The sequence below is a fragment of the Ciona robusta genome, chromosome 9 (genome assembly GCF_009617815.1).
Source record: "Ciona robusta chromosome 9, ASM961781v2".
Lineage (NCBI taxonomy): Eukaryota > Metazoa > Chordata > Ascidiacea > Phlebobranchia > Cionidae > Ciona > Ciona robusta.
The window spans coordinates 1,473,093-1,489,131 of NC_143243.1; the positions used below are offsets into that span (position 1 = coordinate 1,473,093).

The 16,039-nt window shown below is 34.0% G+C and overlaps 2 protein-coding genes across 3 annotated transcripts; both read right to left on the minus strand.

The window, feature by feature from the left end:
- Positions 1-809: 809 nt before the first annotated feature.
- On the minus strand, positions 810-10,089 carry LOC149730642 (uncharacterized). 2 transcript variants are annotated; one of them, XM_089884719.1, is made up of 11 exons: positions 9,938-10,089; positions 7,879-7,946; positions 7,292-7,432; positions 6,711-6,868; positions 6,092-6,274; positions 5,676-5,759; positions 4,730-4,780; positions 4,421-4,471; positions 3,866-3,934; positions 3,227-3,505; positions 810-1,829 (listed from the first exon to the last, which is right to left on the minus strand). In XM_089884719.1, the coding sequence occupies exons 1-11, from the start codon at positions 10,013-10,015 to the stop codon at positions 1,420-1,422; spliced, it is 1,572 nt and encodes a 523-aa protein (XP_089740845.1). In that variant the 5' UTR covers positions 10,016-10,089; the 3' UTR covers positions 810-1,419. The 2 variants fall into 2 exon arrangements, with proteins under 2 accessions (XP_089740845.1, XP_089740846.1); XM_089884720.1 differs by lacking the exon at positions 9,938-10,089 and adding an exon at positions 8,777-8,912.
- A 2,211-nt stretch (positions 10,090-12,300) lies between these two features.
- On the minus strand, positions 12,301-15,598 carry LOC149730643 (sulfotransferase 1B1-like). Its single transcript, XM_089884726.1, has 7 exons — positions 15,273-15,598; positions 14,692-14,805; positions 14,373-14,482; positions 13,903-14,044; positions 13,479-13,594; positions 13,031-13,202; positions 12,301-12,708 (listed from the first exon to the last, which is right to left on the minus strand). Exons 1-7 carry the CDS (start codon positions 15,496-15,498, stop codon positions 12,596-12,598), a joined length of 993 nt encoding a protein of 330 aa, XP_089740852.1. The 5' UTR covers positions 15,499-15,598; the 3' UTR covers positions 12,301-12,595.
- Between the last annotated feature and the right edge of the window lie 441 nt (positions 15,599-16,039).

Sequence of the window (16,039 nt, forward strand, 5' to 3'; positions counted from 1 at the left end):
AATATAAACAAACATTTCAGAACTGACATTAGAAATTAAAGTACACGAGCGATAAAGAAAAAAACTAAATTTTTACAATAACCTTCCTAAACATTGAACTTGGTGGTAATTTTGACCAAAACTGTGGACTGTGACGTAAAAAGCACGCGAGATTCTGCGGATTCTCGAACTCACGTCGACCCGTTGTGCGCAAACAAGTTACATTATCACGTAAGAATGCCGAGTGACGTCATGTCTCGTGACCGACCTTGATACGCAACAATGCTTATTGTTTTTATACAATCGATAGAAACTTGCAGTATACATTTTCTTTGTCGCGAAGTCCTTTTTAACTTATGTAAAAAAATATACAACCGGAGCTATTTTAACCAACCGAAGCTTATTTTCGTTCGATATAAAACCGTGGGCGGCAACCACGAGGTCTAGGGGAAAAAACGGCGATCTCAAAATAGCAACGTGGTTTTAAATTTGTCATCTTGCTCACATTATGGATGAACGTTCTATTTGATAAGGCGTTAATTATGTGCAGGTAACTTGGCGAAGAGAAAGGCACTTTCCATTAGCATATTTGGTGCACTTAAGTAATCATAATTTTTTCGAAAAATGTTTTTTTTTTAATTTGTTTTAAGAAAAAAATAAATGACACAAGAGATATAATATCCTATTGAAGAACCTATACAAGTGCATTGTTTGTTCTTTTATGACATAATAAAAGAAACCGATTGCAGAATTGTAGGAAACATAGTGCGGTTTCCTATTCAAATACAGGTTTGCTGAACCACACACTGCAGTAGCTTCAGCAACTCGACTGTGGGCATGGGAGTAGCAACCATGGATAAGTTACTCAAGTTCTCACCCACAAGGATATGAATGACCAAACCAACCAAAAGTCATGTCTTCTTATCCATACACTATAGTAGCTTTAAAAACCTTGTGATTTTATAGCAACAACCATCAAACAATAGTGCAGATTCTGCTATTTCAAAAAGTTGTAGTTATTCTTTTATTCTTCGTGGGTGAGAGGAAGTTGGGAAAGATTTGGCCCATCACCCAACAATTGTAGGTAATGTCTAATCAGAATTTCAGCATTAAGAATTTGATGACCATTCCATTGTCATGTTTTGTTTCCTGAAGTTAAAGCATTACACAGATGATGAACTTTGTATTCCATCCATATACTGACTAACACTTGATTGTTCTACCTCTTGGCGCGTAACAAACACCTATTGTTGGCTGTCAATCACTGCTTGTGACATCATCATGGTCCATTGTGTCTTAGAATAACAATGACTTGCTTCGTTTGCTCAAAAAGTTAGGTCTTCATGAAAATTTAAGGAAACTACAATTTTGATTTCAATTTTGAAACTTAATTTGTGGCGTGCAGTGTCCGGTGTGTGAAATACTGGGTGGAAATAACTATCATGACTTATAGTGAACATCAATTGGGGGGTAGATCAGAGTGTTAGATGGAGAATAGAGATCAACGTTCAAGCTTCCATTGGATTCTTCCATACACTGTACAGGGGTGGAGAGACTTGAGTCTTGCCCACCCGATATATGGTCATTCATATCATTCGCTCTCCGCATGTTTTGAATCTGACAGTTAAGCCTTAACGGTGCTTTGGATGCATCTGAGTAATCCGTCAATAGGGCGTGTGCTTTGGTGGAAGAGTCCGTGGCTATGGACTCGTTTTCGGTCGGGTTTCTCGTCCTACGGATGTGTAGCCTGCTTGTGCAGGATGGGGCAAAGTTGGATTCAGCGTCAGATGGGTGTCCTGTTTTATCCACATTGTTATGCATTATATGGGTGGGACGCTCACTTACTGGCTCTGTAATACATAGGATTGCTTTAATGCTGGTTTCAGAAATCAAAAAATGGCAAAAGTAAAAAAGAGAAGCAAAAAGTGAAAAAATACAGTGATTTTAAAATATAATTCAAAACAGGTTTTAGCTAATTTAAAAAGAGTTAAAAATATTAATTAATAATCCTAAGAACTAATACTCTGGTATAAAATTTAATGCAGTATTACTAACCGAATATTGTTTTTTTTTAATTTACTTTATTTTTATGTAAAAAGATTTGTTAAATATTATTATGGTACCAACTATCTGAAGCAACAGGGTTTAATGTTTAATTGTTTGAATTTGTAGTTAAACCATATAGAGTTGTCATTGTCTTTTAAACAAACAGTCATAAAATTTATGATGACTTTTAGTGTTGGAACATATGGTGCAACGACAAAGTACATAATTGAGCGTGTGTCAGGTTAAATGCACACCTGACACCTCGTATGCGAAGGGGGTACTAACACTATAAGCAATTGAAATCGTTTATGATTACATATATTCTGTTACTTTTGCTACCAGGCATAATGTAAATATTCTTTCAATCTCATCTGGTATGAAAAACATAGTGCATTTCCAACATTTTGGCCGTTCAAAGATTATTTATATTATGAACACAATTAGACAATATTTTGCTGGTTGTGCATTCTAAGAATTTTAACCAGCATAATCTTAAAAACAGTAATAATGATAACAAATTTAATGTAAGTGGGTGACAATTTTTGCATATACACTTAAAGTTTATATGAAAATTTGTTTTGTACTGATGGCTGAAAAAAAACAATAATCCGGGCGTCGTGACATAGTGGTTAGCGCGCCTGCCTGTAACCCAGAAGTAATGGGTCCAAGGCTCGACGCTGCTATCATTGTGGGCGTATGTTTCCTTGGGCAAGACACTTAACTGCAATTGCTCCAACCCAGTGGTAACTAATGGGTTGTCCAAATTAGTAGACATACATAAAAAAAAGAAAAAATTCCCCAAAAAATAATCACCCAGAAAGCAACAAACATGGTAACTCGTAAGCTGGCACGAGGTGTTAAACCCTGGTGATAACGACTGTCGTTTTCCAGCCACGCGAGGATAAAGTAAGTTACACACACACACACACACACACACACACACACACACACACACACACACACACACACACACACACACACACACACACACACACACACACACACACACACACACACACACACACACACACACACACACACACACACACACACACACACACACACACACACACACACACACACACACACACACACACACACACACACACACACACACACACACACATATAAGACCTTCTAAGCATAAGCCTGGTATAAGAATTAATGGTCAAGACCCACATGTAATGGGATTTAACCTTACCTTGGTGTAAACGTTCTGTGGGACATGGGGAGCTGTTGGGAAAGCTGGAAGGATTAAAACTTTGAGCGTTTGTCGAAGTATCTTCATCAGGTAGGGTGTTTGGTGGTGGGGTTTGGTTGTAGTTATTATTGACGTAATGTACATTACCGGGACCGGATGTAAAAGCAATAAAAGCCTGGCCACCATTAACATAAATATTGGGGGGTGTGGTTTGGTTAGTAGGGTCGGGTATGTGTATTGGTGGGGGGTACCGAGGTGGTGGAAGCCATTCTGGGTTACCTGTAGTAAAGCAATATAAATGAATGGTTTGAAGTAACTAATCTATCATTGGGTAGCAGTTAGATAATAGTTGTTATAACACAAGTGTTTAGTTTCATACACTTTATGCCCACTTATGAGTTACCGCATTTGTAACTTTGTGGGTGATTGTTTTATTAAACTTTTCAATTTAGACAATTTATTAGTGACCACTATGTTGAAGCAATGACTGTTAGTGTTCCCAAGAACACAGACCCACGATAGTAGCAGCATCAAACCTGCTATCATTCACTTGCGATACAATTACTCTTAATAACCAAGAACCAGTGAGCGACAATTAACAATCATAGTAACTTAGAACAAATGATATTACAAACTTACTTTCTGGCCCAGGATTTTTGTTTGGTACAGTGGAAGGAAATGAAGTTGTTACTGTTTCATTTAAATCACCTGGGTTTAATTATTAAGATTATTAAACAAGTTCTTACACAATACAAATGGAGACATATGTAGTAATGCTTAAATTGATTAAACTGGTATTGACAAACAAGCCAAATATATTTGACTTTTCAATTATTCACTGAATCCCAAATTGTGTCACGAAAAAAGTTAGAACAATAATTGTTTGTTTGGTCATATAGTTTAAATAATTGTTGTGACTTTTTTATGTTTTTTTATGTTTGAAATTTAAGTTTTATGTTTGAAATTTAATGAGTTGTGCACATGAAATATGGTTTATCAAACTATTGTTCCATTGTTAAGGAACCAATGATTTGACTATGATGTAATAACCTATAACAAAAAAAGGCGAAATATAAATTTAAATATAAAAATACAAAAGATTTTTATTACTACAGGGCAAAAAAATCTACAAATGTGTAAAATAATTAAAGTAATATCAGTTTGAAATATATTTAAATATAAAACATAGTTCACCTTTTGAGTCTTCGAATGGAGTGGCTTGTACAGGGTAAACTGTTCGTTTGGCTGTAATGTAATATAAGACACGCAGGCTTAGCAAACAAAGAGTAATAAAAGGGACAATGGATCCTTGTTTTGAAGTAAGGTTTGAATAAGCTTGGTTCAAAACTTATAAACAATATTAAAATAAATGCTAAACCAAACGAGTTTTGAAGTTTATGATGTAAATTTTAATGTTTTATTTTTCAAATACATCGTTACATTAAAACATTATTGTGGTACTTTATACCTTATTAGGTAGCTGTATGGTTGGTTGGTACTTACAATTAACAATATGTCTTTTATCATCAGGAGGACTCTCAAGCATTTTAACACCTGTATTAAATGAGTAGAAATAATGTATGTACAAAGCAAATATTATATAATGTATTAAAAGTAATGGCTAGAGTTAAAATGATATAAGGCAGTGCTTTCAAACAGAGTGAAATTACAAAGGTTTTTCGAAATGGTTGTAAAAAGTTACGTTTTTCTGAGTAAAGCTTTTAAATCCAATTTAAGTTTATAGGAATTGTCACTTTTGTCACAACCTTTTACAGTGAGCCCCCCAAAATATTGTCTGTGAATAAACAATATTATTTCATGTATTGAAAGGTTGAATAACCTGCTCATATAAAGTCGTAGTTTTGTTAGTGTTGCACCAATTAAAGTCTGTTAAATCAATCAACCATGATATGAAATAAAACAGGTAACACTGCTGCGTGTAGCAGATATTAAAACATACAGATTGTTGTTTTTAAATAGAAGTCACTGGTTAGAAATGCAAAAATAACTTGAACCTTTTTCACATGAATGCTTGCGCCTTTATAAAGACACAGTTTAAAATAGAGCAGCATATTTTAAAGGGAGGGCACTGCTGTAACTATATGTGCTTCAAGTATTATAAAGCCCGCTCTATTTAAATTGGCTCTAGTATTTATAGTGTAGCTGATTGGCACATTGCTGTTTTAAACAAAAGCAATACATGGTACGTCTGCAGCTTTAGTTGACAATTCAACACAGTGTATTAACAGTTACACATCTTAGGCCTAATGTTAAGTTATAACATTGGTGTCCTCTCATACACCAAACACAAACAGCGTATTTAAACATATCATGTCCAATGTTAAGTTATAACATTAGTGTGTATTTATACACCTCATGTTTACAAAGTTATAAAATGACATCTTATACACCAAGCCACCAAACAAGGTTGCCTAGCAAATACACAAACCTGGAGATGAGTAAGATTCTTGCATTTCTTCTACGGTGTCTTGTCTGTCCAAGTCTGTTTTTCTTAAAGGAGTATGTGTAGGATCTAAACGTGATATAAGGATGATTAATCTACAGTGCAAAACATGGGGTTTATTGTAGGCAGGCAGAAATTATATAATCCAAAATTAATAGGACAAAAACAGCTTTATCACTAAATTTAAAAAATAATATCCAGCCCAGTACATTCCTACAACAATGTTTTATAAATATATGCGTATGGGATAAATGTGGGCTTGCAAGATTTAGGCCAGAGTTGGTCCATTACCACAATGCATATTTCAAGGTAATTAGACCAGGTGGTAGATCATCTGCTGGATTTCCTAGCCTGTCTGGTTAGGCAATGTGTTTTAGGTAAGCAATGTATTGTAAGGTTACCTGTTTTACTTCGACTGCCTGGTTTATTCCCTGCGCACACAGTTCGAAGATATTTTTTCAAATCTTGGTATTTATTTTTGTATTTTCGTCGTAGAAGCCAGAGAAAAGCCAAGATACATAACAAACTTAAGATGCCAACGATGGCATAAAGTGCAAGGTTGTTGCCCTCCTTTGTTGTGACCACTGGACAAGAATAGAACAGTTACAATATAGTACTGTGGGGAAGATGGGACACATTTAGTACATAATATCTATGATCTAAATATCCGTTCTGTGGTTGGATTGCACATTTTACCTAACTATAAACTACGTTATCCATATTATTATTTTTTCTGAAAAATATGATGTTTTTATGTTTTGTATACGATGCAATTCAACCCAATGTAAAACACAACATCAGCTGTCAGTTATACCCATGTCCAGTGGCGCATCCGGAAAAAAAAATAAGGGGGAAGGGGTTTTAATCAAAAACATATTTTTAAATGTTTAACTAATTTTTTTTTGGTTTAAAAGGGGGGTCACAACCCCCGAAACCCCCTGGTCGCGCCACTGCATACAACCATGTCCATGTTCACAACCAACCGTCTAAATTTTTTTATGCCAGACTATTTTTTCTCACCTTGCAACAGAGTTGGGGCTTCTGTTGTTGTTGAAGTTGTTGGTGCAATAGCTACTGTTGTTATATTGTTAGGTGTTGTTGCTGGTGGAATGGTTGATGTTGTTGTTGTTGTTGTCCAAAATATTTCCCAAGCTTTTATTATATCCAAGCATTCGGTACTGTTCAAATGAAGTGTAAACATTTAAAACTAGAATTTGGGCAGTGAGCATTAAGTAGAACAACATGCAACAAAATTATGGCATGATAAGATAGTGAGCATAAGGTGCCGGAATACATTACGTTTGTATAGAACTGGTGTTATTATAACTCAGCATTAAGCATGAGATGTATGAATACACAATGTGTCTCTGTTGTATAAGAAGACACCCATGTTATAACTGCACAGCGAGTATGAGGTGTTGGTATGAATACATGATGGGTGTCTGTTGTATAAGAAGACATTTATGTTGTACCGTAACAACTAGCATGAGGTGTATGAATACACCATATATGTCTGGTATATATGAACAAGAAGACAATCATACAACTAAAAATAGGTCACTCCCATTATAAACCAAATACAAGCAAGTTAAGCAACTCACTATTTAGAATAACAACTGTATTCTTCATCCTCCCCCCAGCAATCATCTGCATAATTATAATGACCAGTATACAAATGATCCTCAGGACATTTTGAGCATGGGCAACATATTGCAGGTTGTATACCTGGCCACAGAGCCATTCTGAAAAATATTGATAAAAGTAAGTACACATGTTAAAAAACTTATTAAGGCATGCCAAAAAATAATATATATTTTTCTTTAGTGGCTCAGATAATTGAAACAGTCAAAGTTGGGTGACATTTTGTTCTTATAAGAAATTCTATGCATTGTTGCTTGGCTGATTTAACTTGATTATTATTCATAAGCTGTTTCAATTTTTTTTTTAAACGTTTAATCTTTTTTCCTAGTTTTTAGCTGGATTTAGTAAGGACCAACTCTTTCCTTGATCTATTGTCAAGTGGCGTACCATGCTTTAGAACCTATCTTTTATAGAAAAACAACTTCCTGTTTGTTTGGATTAAAACAGTGGTAAAACTAACACTTACAAATATCCAATTAAACACTGTGAAATACTACAATCTGCAATAAATGTTTAATTAATTAGCAAGTAAAATATGCTTAATTACCTGCTAGGGCATTCTGAAGTCACCATTCTTTTGCTTCGAAGTAAAGTTTTCTTTACAAGTTTGTCAATCTGGGGAAGTAAAACAATGTAATGGTCATCATATTTATTATATATATGTTCCCACCCATTTTCTCGGCCAATAGATTCATTTCTGAGGACACACCCCTCATAAATGTCTATGTACTTTGACCCATACCCTATCTATGATGTCACTTCCTCATAGAGTATCTATTGTCTACAAACAAAACTCGGCAAGAGTAGGCCTATTGTCATCATGAAAAAGCACAAAAAACTTTATTGCTTTTTCTGGTATCAAAATTAAACCTATAATTTATTGTTCAAACTTCAAAATGTCAGCAAACAGCAAACAATATTCAAGTTTAATACTTCTACTATTTTTAAAACCTGTAGTCAAGAAACATTGCTGATGAGAACAAACGTAATGTGACAACTCTGTTCTGCTAAAGTAAAGTGTAAGAAATTATCCAACCGATTTTGGTTATTTTATTAATTCACTAACTCATCACTAAAACAACCGATCCAAAGTGATATTATGTGTTACTGTGACATCACAGATTTTAACAGGAAATTATTAAAAGCATTCGGACGTAATAAACGGAAGTTATTATAACTGGGAGCTCAGGACTTTGGAGTTAAACAAAGATCAGGAACATTGTGTCAGTTCTTAATTATTCTAACTTTACAAAGCAACTACCTATGTGTAAGTAGACTGATTTCATTTACGTAATATATGGCAGAGTTAAACAGCAATGTACGAAACCAATGTGGTGTTTGTGGAAGCTGTTTTGTCACCAAACATTGATAGACCAAGTAAAGTAAGAGAGAGAGAGAGTAAGAAAGAGAAAAAAGTAGAGAGAAATTGAAGTAACTCTTTTCACCGTTGGAGAGCTGTTTTGTAAGGCTTTTGTGGGGAACTCCAACCTATTGTGTATGACGTCAAAGAAACGTTGCTGCTTTATTCGCTTTCTATTGGTGGATCAGCAGTCAAAAGTCACACCTCAGCGGCTTTTGGCTAGATAACAAAGCATAGAGAATTGATACAAGCAACTCAATCAAGTGTTATAAATGAAAGATATGATAATACACTTATGAAGAACAACTTAATTAAGTTAATTTAATTAAACACAATTAAATACAAAAATTTAACAACAAAATTAACAAACATATATTCAAGACATTTTTTGAACAGTAAAAACTGTATGTTGTCCGGCAAGCATTAAAAAAAGGTTGATTCATTAGCAATACATGAGCAATCAAGTGTGAAAACAGAATGTAGTCAACAGGATTTCCACTATTAAGCTCCTATACCCTAACCCTTGGATATACTTTGTTATTGACGCACCACTTTGACCATCACCACACATAACATGTATACTGGTAAAACTGTTTCGCCTAAGGTGATTGAGTACTATAATGACTACAATAAGGTAAAGTGACAATTTTTGGCCAATTTAGGGTAAAAATGACACCCTAACGTACTGTATGTACATTCTACCAGGGACTTCTTTTAATTCAACTTCAATATGACATTTTCGTGCAGGACTACTGTCATTGCAGTAAGTATAAAGTTGGACAACAGAGTGGTTGACTCTATAGCAATGTTAATTGATATTATTATACTTATACGATTGTATGAACAACCAACTAGTAGACACATGAAAGCTACTTCACATCCACTTAATAATCACTCATGCATTGAACCAATGAAGTGGAACAAGAGGGGTTTCCAACAAAACAAGGACTTGGCTTATATATAGATTTCACTTTCAGTGAAACTGCCTGCTATGTTTTATTTTTATCCAATATTTATTTAATAGAACCAGTCAGAATACTAATTTCCACAATGTTTCAATTTGCCAAAACACACCATATAGGCCGTCAGAAATCAGAATAGACCCATGTTATACAATCACTGAAATGTGACCATGTCTATTTAGATTCATTTAAAAAACGAGCGACCAAAACAAAACAAGCCATCAGGTGTAAAATACTATAATAATGACAACAAAAATATCAAATAATTCTAATTCCTAAATTACCTTATTTGCTGAAGAGGCAGAGACCAAAGCAACCGTGACCATGAGCACACAGCAGTACTGTTGTAGAACACCTACCATTGTGATAGAATAAGATTAACTGAGGAAAGTCAAATTTGACCTAATTGTTTCACCTACAATAAAACAATGGTCATTATGAAGCTTATATGCTACCAGGCATCAGGCACTTGTGAAACAAAACTAACTACATATTGTGCATAAATATGAATAATAAATTACACAAACATAAGATAACAGGTATTTTTCAGTGTTGCCTCAAAAAGTAAAAGGTATTGTATAAAAACACCAACAAGTTATAGAACCATATTATCAGGAAACACAACAGTTTCCATTTTGACCTTTAAAAATTTCCACAATCATTAAAACAACAGTCCAATTTCAAATAGAAAGAGTTCTACTTGTCTAAAAGCCACAATATCAATATTTTACCAACACATAACAAACTTTAAGGAAACAACAGTGGAACAGTAATCCCAATGGGTATGAATAATGGGCAAGGAATGTATGCTATAATACTTGTCTAATTATATCTTGTTTATCCTATACCCTCAATGTCAAACTTTAAGGAAACAACTGTGAAACAGTAATCTCCAATGGGTATATGAAATATTTGGTGTGCAATATACACATCGCATGTCTAAGTGATTATCCTGTTTATCCGTATCTCGTTTAACTTGGAATCAATTACTTGTTTGTCCATTTAAGCAGCTTTATTGCGAGATAATACAACAAAAGATAAAAATACAATAAATATTACACATTGTGAAATACAATAGTTGTAAAAGTAAAATTTATAATATATATACTTCTAAAGGAAACTGTAAACAACATAAAAAAGATACTTCATAACGTAAGAATTTCAAAATGTTAATACAATTATACCAATATCAGAATAAACCTAGTAGGATTCTTATATTTCAGTTTGGTAAAAATGACTAAATTTCAAAAACCTGCGTTCTGGTCGTTTGTAACCGATATATTTTTCATTATACAACCGTCCTTATTAATTAAAATTAGGGCAAAATTTTGCGCAACATTTTAAGTAAAAATCTGAGTACAAAATTGCATGAAAAATATCATCCTGCAAAATCAAACTGTCCAATCTGTCTGTTGGTAAAGAATGTGGTTTTTAATCAATCACATACCGACATGCGCATGTAGTCAAAAGGAAATTCTTTAATTTGACTGGAGGGCATTAATGGCTACCAAGTAAGCCGGCAGAAATGCTTTGAAAACAGCATTTTCTCATCACGCTTATCTTAATTTTTGATTAGAAGTATGATAAGTTTACAGGCTTGCTCAATTGGTGTTTTGGGTATAAATAGTAAAATAAACAACCAAACCCAAAATTTGAAGAAAACACAAGAATATTACTAAACTTCTACTGCCATATCACCAGTTGCCCTCCAACATGAATGTATAATAATGGTTTAAAAATGGTTAAAACACTTTCCATAAGCCAGATATTATGGTCAGGACTCAGAAGTATACCAATATAAATAAAAAACAACATACATAAGCCAGAATGATATGTGATATGCACGAAGCTTAATAAAGTACATAACTAACAGTTCTAACACTTCCCTTAGGTTTAAAAGCATAGCATTATAAATAAACAAAAACACAACATAACAACGTTTACTTTACATTATAAAATAGGGTGGGGGAAGATGGGACATCTTTAACACATAACGTGAAGATACGGTTTTATAATTCCTTGAATGTTCTTTGTTTACTACCAAATGGGATAAGAAAATAGAATAAAAACGTGTCCCATCTTCCCCACCCAACTTTATATAAAAGATTATACTGAACTAACTCTATTTTGCAAGAATTTTATTTCTGCCTATAGAGTAATTGGAATTACAAATTAATGCTACGTAAAGTTTACCAAAGTAAATAAATTAAACTTTAGAACAAATCACGTTATTTCCTTAGCAAAACTTGAAGCGTAGTTACTTCCTATTTTCCCGAAAAAACACGAAAAAACTGAGATGCAAATTTTGGTCACGCCACTGAAGTAACTCGAAAACATCAACCCTGATTCTTTCGCCTTAGAAACCAACGCATTTCCACCACTAACGGCACACGCGTCGCAGACAGAAGTGCATGCGGTGTCCCTAAACTAAACCAAAGGAACTGTTTAGGGTTTTATAAGCGGCCCTTTTGCAGCTGATTCAAATAGTGAACATTCAAGCATAGATAATACATATATGTATATACATATGTATATGTATATATACATATGTATATGTATCTATGATTCAAGTTACCCATTTTTCCAGCCGTTGGCAAAATACTTTATAACTGCACACTTGTAAACTTTTCAAATCAGTTTAAACATGTTCGGAATGTTTTGTTTACTAACACACCAGTTCTGGTGTAATATTAAGAAAAACAGATAAATTTATTTAACTGTAACATAATTGTTCCACTATTATAACAACACAGCATAAAAGCATGAGGTACAACATAGTCTGAACCACTTGCAAAATAATTAAAACATGATTTCTAAACAGATTGAACATAATTGTTGAATTCACATAACGGGTGATTGCAATTAGAAATGGAGCTTGTTAAAAAACAGCTTAAACCCATATTTTAACTTTTTTTATTAACATAATTCGATTTTTGTATGATTTAGATTGTGTAAGTGAACTGAATATCTGTCCCTGCTAATTTTTCAGCAACTTGGGCGTCAATGAATTCTGATTGACTGACAGTGAACATGTCTTTCCATCCTCCAACCTCACCTGTCAATCAAAAAGTTTAAAATGAGATTACATCAGGTGACCAGTGACCCACCCAACTGTAACCATGTAGAACCTATCTGTACCCTATTGCAAACAGTGGCTCATCACTGTCTGATTATAAACTGACTGCCATATTACACATAGGGTGTAAATAGTGACATATTATACACATGAGTCAAATAGGGTGTTAATATATTATGCCACACATACATTGCTCAGTTAAAACTTAGAAAAATCCTATTGTACAACATGCATGGGGACTTCATAAACCTTATATAAATGCAGTTGAAAAAACTAACTAAGCAAACACTACACTTTTTACCTCTTCTTAAAACTCCCAAATCACTTCTAATCTTCTCCATTTTGCTGCCAGCATCATCTGTAGCTTTCTTCATTCCTTTGAAACCACATTTCTCACAAATACTCATCACTTCTTCTTCACTAAGTTCAACTCCAAGATAAGTTGCAAGCCGTTGAACTTCCTTTGGCAAGTCCTGGAACATCGTTTTAATGTCATATAAGAAAGTGATGGAAAACATACATATGTAACCATTTTTATTTAAACAGACATAGCTTGATCTTAAGCTGGTAATGAATTTTGGCCAAGGTAGCACAGTTTTGTTACAGCATATTCAACTATACATGTTTTCCCGAAAAGCAACATTCTTTTAAGTAGACCATTTTTTTATTTTTAAGAGCTATGACTAACAGTCTAACACTTTTTATATAAATTAATTAATCTATCATACGGAACTACTGTGACTGTTTACCTTTTTCATGTCTTCAAAGCATACAAACATAACGTTCTTGTCATCTTTTTGTTCATACCAACCTTTTAAGTGTTCTAAATACCATTCACCAGATCTCATACCCAATGGTATTTTACCTGAGAATAATAACACTTGAAATATGATCGTTTATAGCAATTAAAAAGACAAATAAATAACAGAATACTTTGTAATAAATTAAAATATTGAAAAGCATGGAAAACTATACTTCTACAACAAATATATATATTTGGGTATATAGAATATAAAAACAACTTTTAACAAATTGGTCCGAAACAATTCTGCTTTAAAGCTAATTTCTCTCTATATCCTAACTTAATATTATTGTTTATCTTTTCTCGTCTTAAGTGCAGAAAGTTCATTTTGTATTAATCCCTTATGTTTCTTAACAAAACCTCTTACTAACCACTGGTGTAGTTTTCCAGGAACTTAGGCCATTCACAATCAATGATCTCCTTAACTGGCTCAAGTTGCATGTATGGAAGTTTGGAAACAAAATGAAACCAAGATACAGCTTGATCTTTTGGGTTTCGAATCACACATATTACCTTGAAATATAAAAGATTTTTAATAAGGAATAAGTTATGTATATCTCACCTGTCATAACCAGTTGCGAACAAGTGTGTTTTCGCATTCATAAAGAGGACAAATTAAGTATCATTTAATAACAAAAATGACATTAGGGAATTGAAGAATACATTAAATAGATACAAGTGAAAACTAATTGGAGTAATATTCTATTTTATAACACCATCAGAAAATGGTGGATAGAGTAAAATAAATAGATAGGTAAAAACCAATTGTTCTATATACCTGTATACCTAATTTTTTACTAGACAGTTTAAATAAGTTAATGATCAGAAAAGCAGGTAATACCTTTGCATTTGCTTTTTTTATGTTTTTCACATTTATTAAAGTGGATGGGAGGTGGGTTGCCATGAACCTCCTTGGGAATGGTAGGTGTTCCAACAGTTTAAATTTGGAAGCTAAAAATGAATATAAATTAGAGACTTTGAATCTAATACATGTTTTAAATGACTGTAGGCAGCAATGGTAGTCGTTATAACACAGGTGTTCTGTTTCATACACCACATGCCGGCTCACAAGTTACCACGTATGTAACATTATAAGTGAATATACAATGTCACTCAGGGTTTAGTTTTTAACAAGCATTATGTATAGGAAGAAGACTTACGTCCCCCTGCTTCGTAAAACATCAACGGTACTGGCACCGAAGCCAATTTCTTCAAAGTTTCTTCATCCCTTCCATAAAGTATTTGACGAACTATCTCAGTTGTCCAGTTTGTTCCTGAGGAAAGAATGAACGTTATTTTGTTTGTATTTAAAAAAATATTATTAAGTAAACAAATGTCATGTGTCACTTATTTATCTTTGTGTGACAGGGAAAATCATATGTAATAATACAAGTACAAGGTGTCCTATTGTCATACAGACATACACCTTTTACCTTACACACAACTCATTCCTGTTTACCGATTTGACCGATTAGTGGCCATTGGTTTGCACTTAGATATATTGCCCAAAAACACACATGGGCATGGCACAGCAGTTGGAGATTTTAATTAAGTTGCTAGTGTTACATCGCATCAAAGTTACAAACATGGGTAACATGGTAACTTGTGCAGGGCTTTAACCACCCACTGTATTATAGCCTACATAATGACATTTACCCTTTATTTTTTTAAATATGCTTACTTATGGAAACATTGCAATACTGTTAATGACAAAAATAAAATATAATCTATTATAGAAAACCTGTTCTCGGGAAAGAGGCTACAATGACATCACCAGAATTTGGCGTCCAGTTATCGTAAGCGTATTCTATTCCTTCTGCTGGAAACGTTGGTTGCAAACGGTGGTCTTTAAACTCTGCTATGGTAGCCTTGGCGTTCGGCTTCGTCCATTGTGAAGGGTCAAAACTGGTAAACTGCTTCCAGGTTTCGCGCAAATCTTCGGGGAGTTGTGAAGAAAAATCCTCCATTTTGTTTTCACGTCGGGAAAGTACCGTAAGGGAATCGAAATTTAAAAGTTAGTAAAAATTCGTTTAAAATTTTCTAAAGCTGAGAGTTTTCACGTAAAATTAGGGTTAATATACTGAAACTCGTGATTATATGTACAATTATTCGACCCATGAACATCACGTATAGCAACTCAGTAACTTTACAAACGCTAAAAATGACTGTGGGCCTACCACTTATATTTAATAGGTCGTAATATAGATATCGTTAAACGGTATCAAGCGCATGTATTGCTACCTAAAGGTTTGACTTTCTGCAACACTTTATATAAACCAAATTAATTAATCCGCGAACGTTTTAGGACGCCTGCAGCGTAACACGACTGTCTACCGCAACTATTTATAAGACGTTAAGCACTAAACAAGTGCGAGAGTGTCTTAAATACAAATCTGCCGATGTGTTTCCTGTTGCTTGTACCTTATTAGGTGCCGGATAACCGCTATACCGCGTGACCAGTGTGTTTGGTGTACAGCGGGCAGAATTACCCGCGTGTGTAAAGGCTTG

Coding starts and splice junctions, on each gene's coding strand:
- LOC149730642 (XM_089884719.1), bottom strand. CDS start 10,015: ATGGTAGGTGTTCTACAACAGTACTGCTGTGTGCTCATGGTCACGGTT. Junction 7,433..7,878: donor ACTTCAGAATGCCCTAGCAG/GTAATTAAGCAT, acceptor AATATTTTTCAG/AATGGCTCTGTGGCCAGGTA. Junction 3,506..3,865: donor CAAAAATCCTGGGCCAGAAA/GTAAGTTTGTAA, acceptor GCTTTACTACAG/GTAACCCAGAATGGCTTCCA.
- LOC149730643 (XM_089884726.1), bottom strand. CDS start 15,498: ATGGAGGATTTTTCTTCACAACTCCCCGAAGATTTGCGCGAAACCTGG. Junction 14,045..14,372: donor TAAAAAAAGCAAATGCAAAG/GTATTACCTGCT, acceptor TTATATTTCAAG/GTAATATGTGTGATTCGAAA. Junction 12,709..13,030: donor TTTGGGAGTTTTAAGAAGAG/GTAAAAAGTGTA, acceptor TTTGATTGACAG/GTGAGGTTGGAGGATGGAAA.